Source organism: Eurypyga helias, unplaced genomic scaffold (genome assembly GCF_000690775.1).
Source record: "Eurypyga helias isolate BGI_N326 unplaced genomic scaffold, ASM69077v1 scaffold18311, whole genome shotgun sequence".
Lineage (NCBI taxonomy): Eukaryota > Metazoa > Chordata > Aves > Eurypygiformes > Eurypygidae > Eurypyga > Eurypyga helias.
In genome coordinates, this window is record NW_010229111.1 from 1 (window position 1) to 22,527 (window position 22,527).

Genomic DNA, 22,527 nt, shown 5'->3' on the forward strand with positions numbered 1-22,527 from the left:
CCCCTCGGGGTGGGCTGACACGGGGGGAGCGGGCGTTCCCTGGGGCGCCGCGCGGCCCAGCGCATCGCCAGTCGTGGACGTCGGCTTGGCCAGTGTTAAATCTGCGTTACCAGCCTGGGATGCCTGCCTCGCCTGTGCTGACTTTGACTTCAGGAACGCCTCTTTCTGTACGGAGAGCTGGGGGAGGCGAGTCCTTAGCAGACTTCTTGAGCATCTCCCTATCTGCGAAATAAAGAAATACCCCTGTTGTTTTCATGAAGCTCCACAATGCTGCTTTTTTTTGCTAAATGATGAGGCTTGCTGCTTTTGAGGGGATAATGAGAGAGGTGCGTGGGAAACTCTCTGCTCCAGCGACACGGCACGGGGAAACAGGGTGCCCTCTGACCCTTCTTAGTTTCACACTTTCGTTTCCCAGCTCCGGTTGTCAGTAAAATGAAATCGTTCCCCTTGCACTGAGGGCCTGAACAGTGATGCATTTAAATAAGGTACATCATCCGTCTACAGGTGGCTGTGTGGTCAGCAGTATGTGAAGACAGTTTTCATGGATTTGTGATCAGTGAGGGTAGAGTGTACATACCTTAATATTGAGCCACGTCCCAGTCCAAGCTCAGGTGGTGTCTTTCATGAATGCAATAGATTTACAGATACGCCTCGCAAGATCCCATCTAAAGGAAAGAATTGGACGGGAATGTCTTGCCCTGCCTTAACCAACCTGTCAACAGCCGCCTAGCAACTCGGTAGTGCCACGCTTTCTACTAACCACCACCCATTGCCTAAACCACATTGCAATGCCAGGTTCATGGGGTTTTGTCATGGCAAAAATATGCAGCTGCTTGTATCGACTAGTTACTCGGATACTAGTTTTGTTCAACGGAAGATCTGCAAAAGGCATAGTGGTGATTCTATTCTGACACTTGATAGCATCATCTAAGTGGCTTCTTTAAAACACAGTTGAAAGTAATTTAATTTTTGGTTCAAGTCCACTTTTTTTTTTTGTGAAGTGTATTTTTAGATTTAGATCAGTAAATTTTGGCTGTAATTCTTAAGATTTCAGGAAAGTCACAGATCTAAAACCACAGCTGGATCCACAAATTGGCAGAGGCTGGTGATTGTTATGGCCTTGCCTTGGCTCTCACAAATATAGCAAGTGTTTCTTGTGTTTCTGCTCTCAGTTCCTTTTTCTCTCTGAATTGCTTAGATTAAAGTCTTTTTAGAAAGTGGTGGTTTTCTCTCTTTAGAAGTGTATTTTATAGAATGGAGTATTGTTTGGTTTGCATGGGGTCTTAAAATTGTTATTCACAGTTAACAATACTGTGAATTATTGATCGGTGTCATTCTGAACTTGTTTATGCATTTGTGAAAAAAGTTTGTGAAGACAGATTTCACAAGTCTTATTTTTCTTACCAAAGTAGAAGTCCAGGGCTGAAGTGGGGCAGAATGGATAGGAGCTTGGTTTCTAGTTATTCAGTATAACAGCCGTAAAAGTGCAAGGAGCATGATGTCACCAGTGCTGGTGGTCGTGCTTCTTAGGATGAGAAATCGAGCAGTGCTTATGTTGGGTTTATTTATGAAATAGGATTTTCTAAGTATGCTTTGGGACAGTCTTGATGCAAAATGGTATCTTTTTTCTTTTTTTTTTCCCCCCCTTTTTTTTTTTACTTTTAAATGAGCCTATTAAAATAATCTCTGCCTCCTGATAACATTTCTGGGTAATGCAAAGCTTTCTCGTTTCTGGGAAGTGACCTTCTGCCTGCCCCTGCCTGACTCATTCTGTGGTCTCATTATTCAGTGGACGTCACATCAGAAGTCATAGTGGGTGATTGTAGTGACCAGATACTGGGTTTGTGATACCATTAATTGAACTGGGTAGAAAGAAAAGGGTTAGGAAAAATGCTGTTCAGGCAACCTGTAGTAAAAGGGTTGCTTTTGGAAAGGCAAGAACATTTCTTGATTATGTAGGAGAGACTCAGTCACGGTTTGGCAAATCTGAATCTTTTCACCGCCACAGCTACTGTTTGCTTTCAAATTCTTTGAGTTGTTTGTTTAGAAAAAATGGCCATAAATTAGGGTAAAATATGCAGAAAACAATGATGAAACATCTCCCTTTCTTGAGAATGGGGCATTTATTTGCCTAGTTCCAATGTAATTGTGGAACTGTGGAATTGTGGAATTGTGCCATCAAAGATATGGGGTTTGGGGTTTTTGGGGGGGGATGGGGAGGGTGGTTTTGTTTTGGTTTGGGTTATTTTAATTCTAAAAGTGAATAATGTTATGCAAGAAAAAGTTACTTGCTGAGTTATAAAAATTTGGGATATATTTCCATTGGAAGCATTCTCACTGTTTTCTCCAGAGTCTCTATCGCTGATTATCGCTCACAAATGATACTTAGTAGGTCACTCGCAAACAAGTATTTCAGTACTTATATCTCTCCGTTTTGCTTGTTGAGCTGTTATTTCCCCTTCTGAGGAAGTGCTGTGAAGTCGTGGAATCTCCTCTGCTCTGGTAAGATGGAAAACAGATGGATTCCTCAGCCGTCCGCAGTGTTTCTAGCTGCCTCTTATTTTTTTGGCCTCTGTGTTTCTGTCAGTCTGCTTGATTTCCCCTTCATAAACCCATGCTGACTACTCCCAGTCACCTTCTTGTCGTTCATTGGAAACAGTATGCAGGACGATTTGCTCTACCTTCCCAGGGATCAGGATGAGGCTAACGAGCTTGTAGTTGCCTGGATCCTCCTTCTTGTCTTTGAAAACAGGACTGATGTGTTCTTGAGTCCTCTGGAACTTTGCCCATCATCTTAGAACTTTGAATTCTAAGAACTTTGGATTCCAGAAAGCAGGTCCTACCCATAAAGCGCAAGGTGAAGAAGGTGCTTTGACCCTGTATGTAGCCTTTCACCAGGTAACCTGCCCCATTCAGCAATGGGCCCGCATTTCCCCTAGCCTTCCTTATGCTGCTCATGTACCTGTACAAGACATCCCTTTTGACCTTCATATCACACACCAGATTCAACTCCAGGTAGACTTTGGCTTTCCTAACCCCATCTCAGTACACCCAAGTGGTGTTTCTCTATCATGTGTGTGCACACACTTGATCTGGCCCCACTTCACTTCTGTTTTGTTGATAAGATCTCTGTCATACGCATCCCCCTGCATCCTTTGCTTGCAAACCCTGACCACCACTTCCTCACTCAATTGTAGGTTACCACCTCCCTCTCCCATCATTCCTAGCCTAAGCCTTCTTTTAGCACGTTCACCACCCTGTTGACAAAGGTGCTTTTCCTGCATGCAGTGTCAGGTGGATCCTGTCATCCTGCCTTCCCTGATGTTCTTGATCCCCAGAGAAGATCCTATGGATATAAAGGCTGAGTTACAGCTTTTGACACAAGCTGCACAACCACTTGATGGCCTGTGGGATCTGTCTACTCCTGAAGTCCTTCAGCTTCACTAGCAGAAAGAAAGAGACACCACCTGGTCTCCAGGCCCTGGCTGTCGTGCTGGGAGACATGGGGTCATGCTTGATACACTCCCGGTCTCGCCTGGCCATGCCCATGTGGAAGAGAAGCTGAGGATAATAGTCTGAGGACTGGACTCCTACCAGCCTCAGTAACAGCTCATCCCTGGTATCCAGGACTGAAGCTCCTGGCAAGCAGCAAGCCTTGCTAGGTGACAGTTTGGGCCTACAGAGATGCCTCTGTCCTTGCAGCAGGGAGGTTCCTGCCACAGTTCCTTGCCCAATCCTGCCTGTACTGCTACAGGAGTCGGGCACAAGCCAGCTCAGAGGCTTCAAAGGATCGAGCTCCTGTCTTTGCCTGCTGCTGGGGCTCACAACCAGCTCTGTAAATCAGAGCTGCAAGCGGAGCAGGAAGCATCATCCTGGTGCCAGAGCTCACAAGCACCCAGGCTTCCTCAGACTCAGCATCTCCATGGCTCACCTGACAAGCTAAAGCTTGCCCGAATCTCCTTGGTGCAGTGGGGGTTCCTGTAGCTGCAGGGTGTTGAAAGGAATCTGTTCCATCTCATTTTCAGCATCAGGAGGGTGTTGACCTCCTCCTACAGCTTGATGAGATAGATCATCCATCAGTGCACGCTTAGAAGGATATAAAATGGGTTTTGGTTATAAACCTGGTGGTTACCAAAGCTAACTTACAACAAAGGCACATCAAGAACTGGCAGGTTCAGGAGTATAGTACATCGTATATATGTCTACAGACAGTACATGTGTACATACATGTGTGGTATGTTAATACCCAGTGTACCACAGACTAGTGTGCATGCATTTTACATATAATAAAATTTAAAAATAATAGTAAATACAGGCCTAAATATTTTTTATGGTTATCATGAACTTAAGAACTGTTTTAAGGACACAGTTGCTGTATTCAGTATGTAACATGGGTTTATAAAACAAATGTTAGCAAATTTGATGCTTTTTTAGGATAAAAACAAGCACTTAATACTCTGCTGTACTTGCATGGGGACACTGTTGCACTAGAAGACAGCAAACAAAGGGTTATGATAAACAGTGCATAGGAGAAGTGTGGAAAAATGTCGGATGGCTTATTTGGGTCTGATTTTGATTAGAGATCTAGAAAAATAAGAGAACAAGATAGATGAAATTTCTAGATAATTTTAAGCAGAGAAATTGAGTATAAATAAGGATACTCAGACATGAAACAAGTAAACAAATACTTGGGAACAGAGGTGTTAAACAAAATGGAATTTTAGTGTAACAAGCTGAAAAAAGAATGGAAGGAGGTTTATCTGAAATGGACAAGTTCCCTGAAGCCCAGGAATCAGGGCAACTCATGAGTAGGAGAGAGGCTTGGGGTTTTTGTGTGTGTTGCAGTATTAAGATAATTCTGTGAAGCCAAGCCGACAAAGAGTAACAGTAGTAATCCTTCCCTTGAAGGTTCTGCTCTATAGTGCTTACGGCTTCCAGTGCTACGTTTTTATGAAGCTCTGAGGTTCATGCTGCGTGATTTTTCTTCAGTCGAAACCTAAAAAGAACCCAGCACACTCAACTGTCAGAATGGAAACCTTGATGTTTTAAGTGTGATTAACAGTGAGAAAGCTTACTATTGTACGATGCCTCTTCAAGATCTACATGAAAGATATTTGGGCGGCATGGTTCCTTTCTCTATTGGTTTGCTGTAAATGGCACGAAGGAGGTTTTTTATGCATGGAAGAAAGGGCAAATTACTAGGAAAGCTTGTGAAAATTTTAGCATAGAAGCTTTTAAAAAATAATTTGAAATGTGGTTGGGAGAGTATGATAGGAAGGTGGGGTGAATCCTAGTATAACATAAATAATTTTCTTTATTCCTTGTTTGCTTTGCAACCTTTTTATTTTGATGGGAAGCTTCCTTTCTCTAATGTTTATATTTTTGCTGCTGACAGTTGCTTGCTTTACCTATTTCTTAATAGTTTTCCACGGTACTTTTTTACTTGCATCTTGATGGTAATTTTGCTTTTCAGTGAGTTATAAATAGTTAATGAAATCATAAAATATTTATCTTCCTTGTGCTTGAACAGTGTATGTGAAATGCCTGTATGTTTTAATTTAATTCCTTAAACCAACAGCTGACAGGCTTTGTGGTTTTTTTCCTATTTGAATGTATGTGAAACTATGTAGGTTGCATGGTACTAGTTCATTTACTCTTTTTTTTTTTTAATTGTTTCTCTAGGATAATATTTTCTTCCTGGGTTGTGACGGATTGTTACCTCTTTGTCTTCAATGGGACGACGAATTCACTTTGTGGTTGACCCTCAGGGTTGGTGCTGCATGGGCCTGATTATCTTTGCCTGGCTCTACAATACAATCTTCATTCCAAAAGTCATCCTTTTTCCTCACTACGAAGAGGGACATATTTCAGTTATGGCAATTTTGTGTAAGTCAGTTTAACTTAGCCTTTTTTCCTAGTAAAAGCAGTAACTCTGGGCAGTCATTAACATATAGGAGAAAGGTCACATGAAGGATAAGAGAAAGATAGGAGTACTGGGACACATCCTACGTTTTTGTGTTCTGAGAAGGTGAGACGCTTCATTCATTTCAGAGGTGTTAGGTAAAACTTGTTTGTGTAGGAACTGGGGAAAAGCATTAATATGGCCTTCAGAACCTGTAGCTAGAACCTGTTGACAGGATTTCAGCCCCTCAACTCTTAGTGCTTGTCAGAATTTGGGGTGGTAGTACTGAGTTTTGTTAGTTTTATCATATGTCCTCTGATAGGTCAGCTAATACAAGTTACGCTGTTTTGCTGGGGTTTTGGTGGGGAAAAGGCTTGAATTATAACTGGAACCAACTTTAAAGTGAAGATGGACCACTGGGAATGTCTTTTCACATAGAGGCTTTGAGGTGTGGAGTGATTGGTGCTTATCTCATAAGGCCAGGAGGAACTTTCATAGTGGCAACTTGCTGGTGCTATCAAAACAGTTTTTACTGCTACCTTTTCCTCCTCCTTTTTAAGACTGGGGAGTACTTAATATTGTAGACTGTGTAGTACCAACAATGTACTGAAATTAAATGAGAAGGCTGAATAGTTTCCAGCTCAGCACTGGAATATCTGTATTTGTGATGCAGTGTGTAGAAGATATTTTGTACACCTGAAAAAGACTAACAAATGCTTATTTATTTTGTCAGGTTATTACTTCTGCTCATTGTTTTGTATAGCTTCATTACTAAGAGCCTCGCTAGCTGATCCAGGAAAGCTACCTGAAAACCCAAAGATACCAATTACAGGTACATTAAGATTTTTCTGTATCATTGCATAAAAGTTATTTTTATTTTCTGTCCTCAAAATAATTAGCTGTCTGTGCTTGAAGCCTATATTGTTAATGAAATTAAAGTGGTATGGTATGGTTTTTAACTTGTGAATTTGTAGAGCTTTCCCATGTGTAGACTCAAAACTTCATTTTCAAAGCTTGTATTCCATCTGAACTTTAGTTATGTAGGAACTTCTGCTAAGGAATCTTTCCCTGAGAATTTTTGTTTTTTTCTTTGCATTCTAGGCTTTCAAACATACTGCATATATTTCTAACTAGATAATATTTAATGAAAAATGTTTAGAGGTGGTTTGTCATTATAGTTCTGCAGCTTTTTTCTGACTAAATTTATAAGATATTGAGAGTGGTGATAGAAGGTACCCTTGTTCTGGATTTTACATGTGCATTTTTTGTACTTTTTTTCGGTGACTTATGTTCGTGTGGGCTGTTAACCAAACAAGCATGATGCTAATTGCATTGCGTTGCCATAGGGTAGCAGCTTAACATGTTGAGAATTCCCTTCTGCCCTCGTGAATTTATCCCACAATTGCTGTATGGTATCTACTGCTCAAGAAGTTGGAGGAAATTTGAAACCTTAATAATTCTTCACAACAAAAGCCAATATTTTTCTCAACTGTTTGATGCTGTTAAGGTGGTTGTCTAATGCATAGGGCTTTTACGTAGCAATTTTTAATGGAGTAGGGCTGTTAAACGGCATGAGCGTTCTCACGTTAACAGAAAGTACTTTTTGAGTGTAGAAAATGTATCAAATGCAGTGAGGATGAATATTTCAGTCTTGTCTTGCAGCATGGTGGATGCCAGCAGTAACATTTTGCTCTCTCTTCCTGATGTTAGTGACAGTCTGGGATGATGTATTTGGAAATGTTTTCAACCTCAGCACTGATGTTACGATGTGCACAAACTCGGCAGCCAGTAGCAGGAAGGGATATATCTCCCTGGGATTTAGATTGGAAACACTGATCACAGAAAGTTTCATGTCAGTGTTCTTTCTGTTCCTGGTAACTGAGCCTTTGGTCCAGTAAAACGAAAGGTGGTTCAGGCATGGGTTCTGCAGTCAGAGTTCGTGCTGCAGGAAGAATGACATGGATTCTGCAGCCCGAGCTGGAGCATGAAGACACTCAGTACAGTTACAGACAATTACATTTATGACTGAATGTTCATTTACCTGCAAAATATGAGGACCATTGTGAATCTCTTTTGTGCACAAATATTTCTCTTTTAAAGGATCCCTTCAAATATGTCCTCAACCTCTTCATGCTTCTTTTGTTTCATATGGCAGTGATCCTTTACTGATGCTTCTAAGGATGGAACACTTAGGCTTGACTGTGACAATGATATTATGATTTGGTGTGTGCTACACCAGAGCTTTTGTACTTCCTAAAGCAGCACATCAGTTCTTTGGCATTCTCTAGGTTGACAGGAAGATACATTTTTACATGGTATAAATTGTATTAAAAAAATTGGGTTGGGGTGATTCCTAAGTCTGCTGGTAGCTTCCTTATTAGGGAGTGACACCTTTGTGACACTGGATTTATGGGAACAGATTGTAAATCAGTTTCCATCTGGCATTATTGCTTGTGTAATAATCTCAGATATTTGGCTTCTTTACTTCCAGTGTCCAAATGTTATTTTGCAGCAAGGCAAGATTAGAGCTGCCAGCAGGTGGCTCAGAAGTGCTAAATTTAAATTTACTCTGTTTACATAAGGGCAATGCTTTACTGTATAAAATTTCAGAATGTCCTACTGTAGAAGCGAAGCTTATTTTTTTTCCCCACTGGGATTTAAGAAATTTCTTTACATTAAACAAACAAAAAAAAGTTTTATTTAAGTATAAACAACCAGTCAAATTATTTAGAACTCTCAGTTTTGCACCTATTTTCCTTAAAGACAGAAAACACATGATTTTGTGAACGGAAGTATTGCAGTGTTGGTGTGATTTGTTTCTCATGTGAAGAGGAATTTTCTGAATGTATGTAATTTGAATTCTCATTTTCAAAGGCTTCCTCTAATTTGGGTGTGGCAATTTGAAATAAATAATAGCTAAACTGCGCAATATTAGCTCCTGGTAGTTTCAGCTACTCAGTATCTCTGGAGATCAGCTTAAAGAATCTTACATTGGGCATCCAAGAATAGTGTATATTTTTAAATACGAGCCTATCCTCTACCTGTTCTCTGGTTGCTTTATGGGTAAAATAGCATTTTGTGAGATGCATTACTTAAAATGCTTTGAGATTGAAGATGCTCCTGAAGTGTTCATTGTGTGTACTTTATTTTAGTTAACTAGCTTTGATTACTCAGGAGGTTTTGGAATGGCAGGGAGCTTGTACAATGCTTCGGTCTAGCAGATACGTTTTTTCACAGTAGACGTGTAAGAAAATAATTGAATTATGTGACAGCTTTTGTGCCATAATAATTACTCCCTAGAAATATGTAGGAGGAGAGAGGATTTTGGAGAAGAAAACTGGCACAGTGTGGCAGTAATATCTTCCAGTTTAATTAAGGTGGCAGTGGGGAAAAAAGTATTTTACGTGCTTCTAACTCTTCTCGGATCATAGTAAGAATTTTTTTTTTCCTCCTTGAATCACCAGCACATAGATTTATCACAAGTGTGTTGTAGTTTAAATGTGTCTAATCTGTATTTTTACATTTTCACCTAGAACTAGAATATTGGGAATTGTGTAACAAATGCAATATGATGAGACCAAAGCGTTCACACCATTGCAGTCGTTGTGGGCATTGCGTGAGGAGGATGGATCACCACTGTCCATGGTAAGAACCAGGAAATTTGTTCTCACAATATACTGTTGTTTTAGTGAATCATTTGGAAGTTCATTTGCTCATTTTTCGTATTTGTTTCCCATTCTTAATCATTTAGGCACTTAGAGTAGGGGAAGAACAGCTTGGAGACTTTCTTGTGTCTAATAGTAAGAACTGTTACAGTGTAATATTGAATCCTTGTCAAATTGCTATATGTCATATGGTTTTGGAAAATTCACATACTATGTTTATAAAATTGGAATTTTTACTTCTAAAACTGATCTCATTATAATTATTTTGTAGATTTATTTCATTTATTGAAATTCAGTTTCTGATGCTGAAAAAAAGTTCTTTTAGTGGGAAATTAGACAATATTTATGTTTCTTGGATTAAAATTAAAGATTACAATTTCAACACAGGAGTGGGTGCTTTTGATAATGAGATTAGATCATGTTTTTTAGACAGTTTTTCGTTTAGTTTACTGAATGGCTGGGTTGAGTAGAAAATGTTATTGTCACGTCATAGCCTCTCTGATTTTGTAGTGAAATTGCTTATTTTAGTGCTCTATAACTGGTTTCCACCATAATGAACTAACCCCTACTTAAACTGGTTGTTTGTAGCTTAAAATGAAAAGAAACTTTGTTGTCAGTGGTTCTGATGTATTGTTTCCAGGAGGATAGCAGTGATGAACTGCAGGACAGAACTCTGATGTCAATTTAACCATTTTTCCAACTACCCTTTTTGTCAAACGCTACTTCAGAAAATAGTGCCGGTATAGTGTTTTATTCATTATGGCTTAGCTTGGTACTGATGTGTGTGCTGTATGAAACTGCACTCTGACCACATTTTTTGCATCAATATAACTTCAGTGAAGCAGATCAGACCTAGATTTCAAAGGTTTTGAATCTTGTACTTAATATTTCTAGAATCCCTGTGACTCCTTTCTGTTGGAATACACAGAAGGAATTTCTGAATAGAGATGCCTTGTTGCGTCTTCTGTATCTTAGGCTTCTTCCTAAATCATGCATTTTTGTTGTTGGGATACCCTGTGATCACGTTTATTTCAAACCATTCACTTGCATATCGAGTTTTGGACTCTACATGGTTCACAATCAGTGGAATGTGTTGAGCAGCAGAAGATAATACATACTACTGTGAAACTTTCAAGATTTTTAAAAATAATTTTGTTACTTGAATATTACTTAAAACTGTAGGGCTGTCTTTGCTGTGTGAAGATACAGAGAAATGTGCCTCCTATTCCAAGCAGTGACCTCAGTGATGCAGCCTACACTTTAAGTGTAAGGAAACCACCTTTTACAGTAACTGCCATCTCTAACATAGAGACCATCGCTTTGATTAAGATTGGAGTGGTTAGTCAGTAGTTATTGTATTTGCTCCATAATAATAACATTCTCTTATTCACAATATCATAACTGCAGTGTTAGAGTCTTTATATTTCTGTCTTTATGTGTACTTTTATTTCTCTGCAGGATTAATAATTGTGTTGGTGAAGACAATCATTGGCTGTTTTTACAACTGTGTTTCTACACTCAGATCCTTAGTTCCTATACGCTGATACTTGATTTCTGCCATTACTACTACTTTTTGCCTCTGAAAAAACAAAACTGGGTAAGAATCTGTTTAATCTACAAAGTGAATAAATAGCCAGCACTGTAATGTAGTTTATTTGGGTATCCAGTTACTACACGTTTCCATTGTCTCCCTTGCTGGCAGTGAAGAGTTCATCTAGATGTATGTTAACAAGTGAGTAAACCCATGTATGGTCAATAGCAAAATGTCGTTCTAAAAGCTTATATGGTTTCTGTGAGTTAAATACACATCATTAGTTTTCTTAGAAATCTAGGAAAGGAGGACAGAACCGGTTAGGTTCCTTTAGAAGTGGTTAGTGAATACTGGGAAGAAAGACTACTTTAGGTGTGTTCAAATTTCTTTTTACTTTCTCCGAAGTGAATAATGCGGAGTATATTTTTTCCTATCTTAAGTCCCTATTTAAAAATGCTGATATTGCCACATAAACAAGAAAAAGCATACAGTCATTCTGAAAGGAGAAAAATGCACATTGGTTTTGAAGCAATATTTTGTGTTGCTTTGAAAAGGTCATGTGGGTTAAAGAGCAATTAAGTTTGGTTTGTTTTACTTGGACTCTATGCCTTTTATCATATTTCAGCATCTTGTTGTCAGCAAAACACAGTTGAACACACAAACAGAATATGGACTTACATATTGGAATAGAGTAAAAAGTTGTGGAAATTCTTCCATTATGGAATTGAACTCGTAAAGTCTCTATGTCTGGTGCTCATTCTTCTTTAATGTTCAGAATATTCAGGAGGTTTGCTAGAAAGTTGCTGAATGCTTGGAAGTGGTAGAATGGCAAAGCTGATACACTTTCTTTTGAAGAAAATTTTATGACTTCTTGCTCTTAAAGAAACATAAAAGCTTCTAACCAAAATTTGAAATGCACTTTGTACTGGACTATAGCAAACACAAGTGCACTAAAGAGAAAGAACAAGAAAACAAATTTAAAACATACTCAAATCCAAATGTCCTAGGTGAAGAGAATAAGACCATCCCAGAAATTGGTAGTATACTCTGAGTTTTGTTGAGATATTTCCAAATGCTGAAGTGCTGCAGACTTTCTATTCTCTGTTGATGTGACACCCCAGCATACTCTCTGCTGGTGTTGTCACACCCATCTCCCACGGCTGCTGGAGGCTGGCCTTGGTTTTGGGTAAGGCAAGTCCTGTTTTTCACTTTGTTAAAAAACTTAAGCTTTTTATATTGTTTTGTATCCTAAATGGTATAACATAAGAATATTGAACTTCGTGAAAAGATGGGAGATAGTTTTCCAAGCATCTTATTTGCCCCCATGTCAGCCTGCACTGGATGCAATGTTCCCAAGAAAGCGTGTGTGAAGGTGATGTGTCAGAGGAGAACTCAAAATGTAGGAAGTTATAGTCCTTGGATCATCCAGATCTGATGAATGTGTTATATTCAAGTTGACAGAGACCAAATTTTTATTATATGGAATGTACCGAAGCTGAGGATTTTTGTAAATCTCTCTTAAAATTACTTACACTTATAAAGGAATTTAATTTTTAATTTTTTTCATCTATATGAGTATTTTCTTTTAAAAGGCTTAAAGGACTCTAGAAATGTGGAAAAGATAATAATTTGCTGTCTGCTTGGAGCATCTTTCCACAGGCACTGCCCTGTAAACTGAAACAAACCTTTAAAATGGATATGTTACATGTTGGGTTTTTCAGAAGTTAGTATTTTTGAAAGGTAACTAAACGTAGATGCCTTTACTTCTAGTTTCAGTAGCTTTGTAAACTTCTTTGTAATTATAAACTATGTTAACCTACTCCATTTCTGGACAGAGTTGTCTTATACTTTCTGTATTCTGCAGAATTCCCGTGCACAGGGTTTGCAGGTTTCAAGCCCGAAGGCTTCTCAGGGATACTGATCTGAATACTGGATTGAATGCTGCAGTGCTTCTAGAGGAGTGTTATTTTCCAAAGATAAAAATCGTTGTATGAAATTGGCAGTGCTACTCTTATAGCGTAGTTCCATGGTAGAATATTTCCTTTTTATTGAGAGAGCCCCCTGAAGACTCTGACTTTAGGTGACTACGTTGTCTTTAGATAAAAAACACAAGTTCTGTTTATTAGCCTTGCTTTTTAAAAGCAGGACAAAAAGAACCAAATTATTTGCTTAGAGATGGTCTGTGCAAGAGAGGAAAATGTAAAACATGTTTACATCAGGCAGTTTACAACCTCTACAAGTGTAATAACACGTAGTTATTAATAATAGTTCAAAAATCGAATACGTATAAAACTTTGTTCTTGACGGTTTAACCGGGTTAATTTCAAGTCTTTTGGAGAGAGGCCTACTTTTAATATCTACCCTTAAATGTGATGGTTTAGGAGGCAGAATACATAGACAATAATTATTTTAAACTAATTTAATGTAGCTGCCTAAATAGTGGGTCAGATTCCCATGTTTGGCTGCCTAAATTTAAACAGAATCATGGAAAAAAATTAGTACTTTGTTCTGTTTACTTCTGTTTTAGTTTAGTTGTGGGATTTATGTCTTTATCAATTTGCATGTGTGGACACTTCAAATGACACTTCTTCCTTTCAAAAACTGAGTCTGTGTTACTGTATATAATAACGTTCTGTGCCCCCCTCGAGAGAAATATGTTTACACTGTGTAGAAAAACACAGCAGGACTGCTCTGTTCAGGCCTGTGTTAAGTCTAGTGTTACACTCAACAGCATTTAGCTTTCTCAGTTTTTCAGTTGCAGGATTGGGGGGCAGACACTGAAGTACAGAAAATGAAGAACAAGGTTTTTGTGTGTCTAGGCAATATATCTGCCTGGAAGATGACATCACAGCCCCATTAAGCAGATTTTTTTTGAAGTGTTGCTGAGAGTATGGGGCCATATAACTTTGTGCCACAGAATAATTTGTCAGAAGTACATAATTTTGACATAAAATGAAGAAGATCAGTGAAAAGACTTACTTAGTTAGGTTTTTAGGCAAGCATCCTGCAAGGTTCTTTAAGTCTTTTTATCAATTAAAGCTGATGTACCACAGCATTCCAGAGGCTGCCGTACCTTCTGCCTCTCATGGAAGCATTATTCTGTGTTGAAATCTTGGCTGTAACCAAAAGCTTACATTTTCTGAATTGACAGGGGCTAGTGTTTAGCACAGATTCAAAAAAACAACATAATTTTTTCTAAATAGCCATCTGGAATTAGCTTACTTCCCACTCATTAAAAATCCTTGTGATTTTTTTGGCGGTCATCTTAGTTTTTATTCTTTGGATATGAAATAATACGTAACACAATAGCTTCAGAATTAGAATTGCTTTTCATGCTGTTGTGAAATAATAATTTTATCACAGTACTGCTTAATGTGTTACGAAAATATGATTGTTGTGTGGATGCTAGTATTTCCTTCTGAAGGAAAACTTGTGGGTTTATTTTTAAGGGTTTAAGAGAGAAAAAATGAAACATTTTTAATTAGGTATACAAAGGTAATGGTGGTAGCTTTAAAGGTAATGGAGGAAGCTATTTCAGTTGTGATAACAGTCTTTAAGCTTCAGGTCTTAGAGCAGAAATTTGCTAAATACTGTTCTTGGCTCTTAGCATTGATACACGGTCAGAAAGACAGACTGTGGTCATTGCTTCTGCTTGCCCAGCAGGAGGAGTGCAATTGCTGCGGGAAATGAAGAAAATTTAATGAATCTGTCTATGTGAGATCCCAGCAGACAAAAATGACGTAATTCAAATAAACCAGCTTGTGAGTTTCTCTGCTAGCTTTCGTATTTTGCAGAGGCTAAGACTGAAACGTCTTAATTTTGCATCTTCATTACAAAACGTCAAGGTCAGGAAGTCTGTATCTTTTAGGAAGTATTCGGTCTTGGGGATAGTGATATGAGAAGAATAAATACTAGTCTTCTTGTGACCACATAGTTGCTGTCAACATGACTATGCTGGCACAGATTCTGGACACAGCTGGTCAAATAAAAGCAAAAATAAATGCTTTGGCAGTGTATTTTACCTGGTTCGTAGAAGTCTTAATCTTTTCAGCAAAAGAAGTTTTGCTGATACATTCTGTTGGCTAGAAATGTTGCTTGAACGATTGTCACAGCGGTCACCGACCATATAAAATCCTAAATAAAAACAAACGAGAACATAGTTGTAAATATATAAAACACTGACGTATAAAATCCTAAACTCTTTGCTCTGGTTTCGTTTTATTTTCTTCCCAGTTCTGCAGTTATCCATTATATATTACGAAAATATTCTAACTTAACTAATTTTTCAAGCATTCTGGGCTCTATTGGTAGAGGGAGGAAGAAACATCATAGAGGAAGCATTGTCGCAATGTCAGCCTGCTCTGTCTGGGACTCAGCTTTCCCAGTTCCAAATAAAAGGTCTTGGGGAATATTCATCAGACTTTGTGAGAAGATTATTTACAGTAATATTTATTTCAATATTATGTGTTAACTAGTATTAATTAAAATCTGGAAATAATTATAATCCAAAGTTAATTCATATTGTAAAGAGAATCTAAAGGAGACCTTTTCTGTTAAGGTCATGGAATAACCTACAGGATGTGAGAGTTTTTAAAAAAGGAAAATATATCAGACTTTTCCTCCTCAGTGTTCTGCAAAACCAATCTAACCCTGCTGTCCTTCTGTATAATTTTAAGAACAGTATATGAATGTTGAATTAAGCTTAGAGAGTAAATACATGGTCTGTAGGAGAAAGATAGGAACAACTGAGTCAATAACTTTTTATTAAAACTTCGTATGTCGATAGTGTCATTTTTATGAGAAGATTGCACGGCCTTTTCTTAAAGTCTTCTTTAGTCTGAAGTTACTTCAGAATTATCACTTTGGATTGAACTCTGTGTAGATAATCAGAGTGCTATTCCCATTTTCACTTTAAACCAAATCAGTCATGAGTCACACTTTGAAAATTACTCATTTAATATACCTGAAATAGTCCTGAATCAAACATTGCTTTACACAGACATCAGTTATTAATAATAAATATCTCTACAAAAGGGCTTATTAGAATGCAGCTCATGTTCTGTGAATATATATGTATTTTTTTAACATGAATGATTTTTCTCCCTTGTATCTCTCCGTCCTCTTTCTTCCTGCAAAACCTGCAGTCTGTAATTTTTGTTTTGCTTTTTAAATCTGAAAGCCTGGCTTTGCTCTGTATTCTACACTGGTTTTGTGACAGCCAAGTTAATAGAGTGACTTCGTCACCAGGCTGGGACAAACATCTCAGGCATTTGCAACTGAGAATAGACAATCAGGTTGGCATGTGTTATGTGAGAGATCCCTTTCCTAAGAGAAGGATGAAGTACCGTAATATATTTTGTTAGCATATTAATTTTTGTGTGTGTAATATTTCAGCAAAGACTCAAGGTTGGATAAATGAATCTTATATTGTAAATGAAAAGTTAGGAAGACTGGTTTTCACTTGTCTCTTCTGAAACAGGTAGAGTAGTCCTGTGTTGGTCTTGCTGGAAGCTCTGTCCTCTGTACAGAGTTTGCTCGTTTTAAGGGAATATTGTAAACCCTTTAAAGTAATAATCCAGGCCAGCAAACGGCAGGAACCCATTAAATGTTTTCATGCTCTTTTGTTGTTGTTGTTAACAGTGGAAAAAGCAAGTTTAATTTGGAAGCAAGGGTCATATCATTGATTATGATGTTGAGCTGGAGCCATCATGGGTTTTGACCATCGGTGGTAGCATTCACTGTGGGGTCACCCGTAACAGCTGATGCTCACAAATGAAGGCATGGCATGTGTTCTGCCATGGGGCTGAGGAAGTCTTACGTGAGTCTGTCACAGGGACTGGCTTTCTGTGGAATATTTTGGTATCGCCTGTTAAGATAAAGGTTCCAGATCTCGTGGTTTGTAATCCATTTCTGTCCATTTTTGTAAGTAGCCAAGAATCCTTGCAGTTAGACAGGACAGGTAGAAGTAGTGGCTAGAGGGAACTTGAAAGCCTTTACAACTGGCAGGGATACACATCTGAGCTGTGTAGGAAATGCTAGCTAGAAAGATGGGGGTAGCAACCCGTATGAACTGAAGTTTTGACAGAGCAGTTAGGCTGTGATGTTGAGAAAGAGGAGAAAAGAGCTACCTGAAGGGCAGGCTGTCTCAGTACTCACACTGCACTGAGGTTGGTGAGCCCTACATGGTGTTTGAACAAGAGGATCTGTTCAAAATACATTGAAAGAGGGATTGATTAATTATTGACTAGTCTTGGAGGTTGATTTATTGTTGTTTTGATTCATTTTGTTAGCTGGGAAAAATGTTTGTCAGTTCTGAGAAGGAATAATAAAAACAAATGGGATTGAGCAGCAGTGTTCTAAATGTATAATTATTATTACTGTGATTTAAATGGAGTTTTTTAATGGTCTCTTTTTTCTATTTTCGTGGAGTCACATGTTTCTGTTTCAAAGCAGTATGGTGAAAGTAGCTCTGTTATTAAGGGCTGATTACTAAAAGGCTCTATTCCTGCATATACTCTGGTTTTCTACAAAAGAATGCTGTTCTGATTGTACAGATTGATAGATAAAGGCCCAGTATCGACTTCCAGGTCATCATTACTTCAGAGACTTTGATTCCCCTAGGGTTGTGTAATGACTGGTAAAAACATTGGTGATGTCACCTCTTCTCACTAGTAATTCAGCAACCCCAGTCTTCTCTAGTAGATGATGTCATCTTTTACGGGGGAAGGAAGGAAGGAAGGAAAGACAAAGAAGCAGTATTCCTTGGTCTTCACTTCAGCACAAAAGGTCTTTCCTTTTCTGTACCTCCAGTTTTAACATGGGTTAGAAGGGCAAAACGCAGTCTGCCTTCTTTATGCTAGGGTGTTCTGTTGTCTGTCGGGTGATTTCTCTTCTTCCTGTTGAAGATGTGCTCAAGAGAAGGATTTCTTCAAATCAGTGCTGGGGGGGATGCTAAGAACTGTGTTATAAACATTTTTCTAATGGGGAAGTGTGATGTTAGATCCAGAATGTGACTTCACTGTTGGCACTCTTCTCTTACATTTCACTGTTTTCTGTCAAGTTCGAATAGGTTAAAACATTTCTGATACATTAAAACAACATACCTATGAAGATATGAAGAGAAAGTATTTTACAGGTAGTAGAACTTGTGTCTTACTTGCTTTTCTTTAAAGCTTTAATGGGCTAGTGAAAAAGGAAATAAAGATTAGTATGAATGTTTTTATTTTGGGTCATTTAACTTTGAATTAACTCATTAACTGAGTAAGAATGTAAAAAAAACAAAGGAAACAAAGCAGGTATTTTCTACAGCAGCAAGAAAGACCAATACAAGATCTGGCTTACCTGTTTAGAAAAGATTGGTAGAGTTTCCCTTTTGTTTTAGCTGGTTAACTGGTGATTTCTACTTGTTCATTAAATACTGACTTTCTTCACAGCTTTACTAGCCAGTATAGACTTTTTCCCCGGGTTTATATTTTGAACATTCATGGAAATAATTTAAATCTAAAAGTCAGACTTTTTACTGAATATAATTTGCTTTAACTGTTCTCTGTTTAATTAAAACCCAAGATTCCTGAATCTAAGAATTCCTCTTCCTTGTGTTCTATTGGTTGAACATAAAGAATGAAAGTTCAAAACAAAACACTGCTTTTGGGTTTTGTGTTGTGGGTTTTTGGGTTTTTTTTTTTTTTTCATTCAGTTCACTTTTATGTTCTGGTTGTAATTTAAAGTTTACTTGAAAGGTTTTAATAGTTTCCTGCTGTGATCTGGCTTTTCTAAGTGGGAAAACAGATGTGTACATTCAAAAGACAACCTTGAGAACATAACCGTGTAAGAGAATGGGTGTGTTAACTCATTATCAAAGAGCGAGGTGGGGTGTGAACTTGCAGTACATCTACAGAAAGTGCCATGTACAGATGTTTGCCTGTGATAAAAATAAGATGTTTTATCCTATGAAAAAGATCTATAAAACTCTTACACTTTTCATATTTTCTGCTCAGTGAGAGCAGGCTTTCCAGAGCAGCTGATACAGTAAATTCATACCCCTCTGTACCCTGAGGCACCTTGGTTATGCAGCCAATCCAAAATTAAAATAATCCACTTAAGGCTAAAATTTTAAAGGTTAAGGTAAGTTTATGTTGGATAATAGACACTGTGACAGTGAGACCAATACAGTGCAGACATTTGGATTTTGTAGGTACTATCTTCAAGAGTCAAGCTAGGAATGTTTTTATTCTTATTACAAAGGAGATAATGTTAAAATGAAATCTGCTGTGGCTGGGAGCTGAGATATAAGGGTATTATAAATCGGGTTGCTTAACAGAATGGTTTTCTTATGTTCTGGAGCTTGTGTGTAGCAATCTCACACAGTCTGAGATGGAAGATTCAGGAATAACCCATTTGACATCAGTGTATTCCCAAACCTTAAATACCTGAATGAGGTTTTTTATGGTCTGGCAATCCCCCCCCCTCCCCCCTCCCCCGCCCGACTGTTTAGATGTATAAATAAAAGATTATTTGTTTATAATATTAGCACAAATGTATCAGTGTAGCTCAAAAATGCAATATTTGCTTTTAGCTGTAAGTCTTTGGGAACATCTCTTACATAGTATTTCCATTCGGTTCAAAGACTTAAATTAATTTGTAAGTGCTAAAGTCTCTCTCTTCTTTTTGTCTTGTTCTAGGATGTTTTTGTATTTAGACATGAACTTGCTCTCCTAAGAATATCTGCCGTCATGGGTCTAATAATATTAGGTGAAATAAGTGGACTCTTTTACACTCAGCTAATGGGTATTTTCACTGTAAGTATTTAATTTTAGAAGTATATATTAGTTTTATTTTCGATAAAATTAATAAAAGCAGAAAAGCAGATTGCATTTAAGGGAAGAATAGAGAAACACTTGCACTGTAGAGGACCTGTTTGATATGTGCTCTGTGAAGACTAATCTCCGAGGAAGTCTTAAGAAGTCTTCTAACAAACAACTGTCTAATAATTCACCTATCAAGGCAATTTCCTGATTTGTATTAGTAAAATAAACCCAGACATTGTCCTGGAATTGTGCAGTGTACAAGGTATGTATTTGTGGGTTTTGACTTTTATTTTTAAATGTTATCTGCCCTGGTCTCAATTACACTTTCTGACAGTGAGGCCCACTGATAAATCATACATTCTGAGAACGCAGACTTTTTGTTAAGTATTTAAATAAATATGCTTACTTTCATATCACTTCAGTTACTAAACTGTGGAATAGAATCGTGTGCAATTTACAGTCCAAATGCATATTCTGTATTTTAAAGGCACAGAAAAAAAGGTCTGCATGGAAAAAAAATTCCAGTTAAATTAGTTTGGTAATGTAATAAATATCTACAAGAAACAAGCTTTTGTTACTGTAACATGCTGTTCTGTACGTTAGACGCTGGTCGCTGCAGTGAATTCCTTAAAGTATCTTGAGAATCTGTAGAAGAGTTTGAGATACTGCAGTGTTGGGCAGAGGGAGTACGTTAGTACATGTTTTCAGACATGTGAACATGTCTGAAAGGGTGCATGTCTGGCCTGCAAAACTTTTTTTTTAAGACAGTGACATACAAGGTGATAGCATCTTTGTGATTACAACTGACTGAGATTTCATTTTGGGATTATGAGGGTTTATGCAGTATTAACTTTTGTAGGTGCATGGTGGAAAACCGCGTTGTATTACATAATACCTTTCTATACAATAAAGGACAAAAATTATAGTTTTTCCTTCTGTTAGATAAAAAAATATTGCTTATTGTTTTTATTGTATTACCTTTATGTAACTTTACTGCCTTCTGCTCTTTGTGTGACTGTAGTTGTGCTGTGTATTATTTTTGCCATCCTCCAGTTGCTTTTCCAGGCTGCTTTCTGCACTTTCTGTCAATCCCTAGGTCTACAAATTGACCTTTATACCCCTTTACTGTGTGCCTGATTTCTGTGCCAGGGTCTTGCTGACAGGTTCTCACCTCTTTGTTTAAATGCTGGCACACAACCTTTGTGGCTGCGTGCTCTGGAGTTGGAATTTGTTTCTAATCCCATACTATGCGTTGCTGGGTAGCTAGCTGAAGTGGTGCAGACATCTGAATTCTGCTCACCCTCACTCCGAGTAGTGGGAGAGACAGAAACTCAGGGAGCCTTAGAGATCAGATGCTGAAATATGGATCTCTTTTTAGTCTCTGTTAAATGGATATATGAGAAGGAACAAAAAGCCATGTGATTGGTACTACACTAAAACACAGAAATTCTATGAAGAGAACAAGGAACAAACCCTATCTCTACCCTTCTGTTCTGTGTGCTGCCTGAAGCTGGGCTAAATTTTGGCAGTGACCATCAGTGTCCATTCACATGCTATTAGTATACATTCAATAAAAATGCTGAGACTGAACCTGATTCTGTCAGATGCACCTGAAACTTGGGACACTGCTGTTCTGATACAGGATGACAACTGCTGCCTCTGCAGCTAGCATGAATTCCTGCATGTTCTTTCACTGTTCTGGGCCATAACACTGTCAGGCTGCTACCGCCTCTGCAAACTCTCACAAAACGCTGTAAAGCCCCTTTATTTTGTGTCAGTTGTGTAATCTAGTGTGAAGCACATCCTGTTGTACTTGCTGGCTGGCCATCATCCTGGAACAAGTGTGGGCTAAATGCGTTTTCAAGTCCAACCTCCTTTTACGTGCTCAAATCATAATTCTGTGGCTCACTGAGCCTCTTTTGTCCTCTTTGCCAAACTTTGCGAAACAAACACACCACGGTAGTTGTGGATATGCGTGGACTATGAGAGGCAGGTGCTGGAAAGTACAGATCTTCTGCATTAGGACCCTACCTGTAGCAGAGGGTCTATTGTGCTTGCCTTCATACAGACAAGTTTTTGGGTTTGGGATTGTTGAGGAAGGAGAAATCCATTATTGGGATCTCCAAGCTCTAATTCATTCACAGCACGTGGGTGCTGTTGCATTGACTTACTGAAGGACGTAGGTCATCTAGTCCATCCCCCGCTCAAAGCATTTCCATACCAGCAGCACAGTTGTCTTTTTCTTTTTCATTCCTTTCTTCATGAGTATGGAATTGGCAAGAATAAACAATACCGTTATTTTGAGGAAATCTGCTTGGAAACAGCTAGTCAGACTTCAAAGGAACAAAGCCCAAGTCTGTTTGGTGAGGTTGTGCTTAGTCTGCAAGTTGTCAGAAAATCTTGCTGTACACATGTTTTTTGAGTGCCAGCATTGTAGTGTGGGGATTTGCTTCCTCCATAAACACTTCCTAACAGCTTTGGCTAGCCAATGGAAAAGGCAGAGGAGAGGGCAGCAGGTGAGTGAGTAGTTTCTCTGCAGGCTCCCCAAAGCCGTGCCCATGATGCATAGAATAGGGAAACAAAGAAACTGGGTATACCCCCTCTCAGTGCTGAGCACACAGC

The 22,527-nt window shown here is 38.4% G+C and overlaps 1 protein-coding gene across 1 annotated transcript in view; it reads left to right on the forward strand.

Moving 5' to 3' along the window:
* Positions 1-5,732: 5,732 nt before the first annotated feature.
* The window catches only part of ZDHHC21 (zinc finger, DHHC-type containing 21), a 29,004-nt gene continuing 12,209 nt past the window's right edge, over positions 5,733-22,527 (forward strand). The window contains exons 1-5 of the mRNA XM_010160280.1: positions 5,733-5,886; positions 6,636-6,734; positions 9,436-9,547; positions 11,026-11,164; positions 19,780-19,896. Of these exons, the coding sequence (XP_010158582.1) occupies positions 5,733-5,886; positions 6,636-6,734; positions 9,436-9,547; positions 11,026-11,164; positions 19,780-19,896 (621 nt within the window). The remainder of the gene's footprint in view (positions 5,887-6,635; positions 6,735-9,435; positions 9,548-11,025; positions 11,165-19,779; positions 19,897-22,527) is intronic.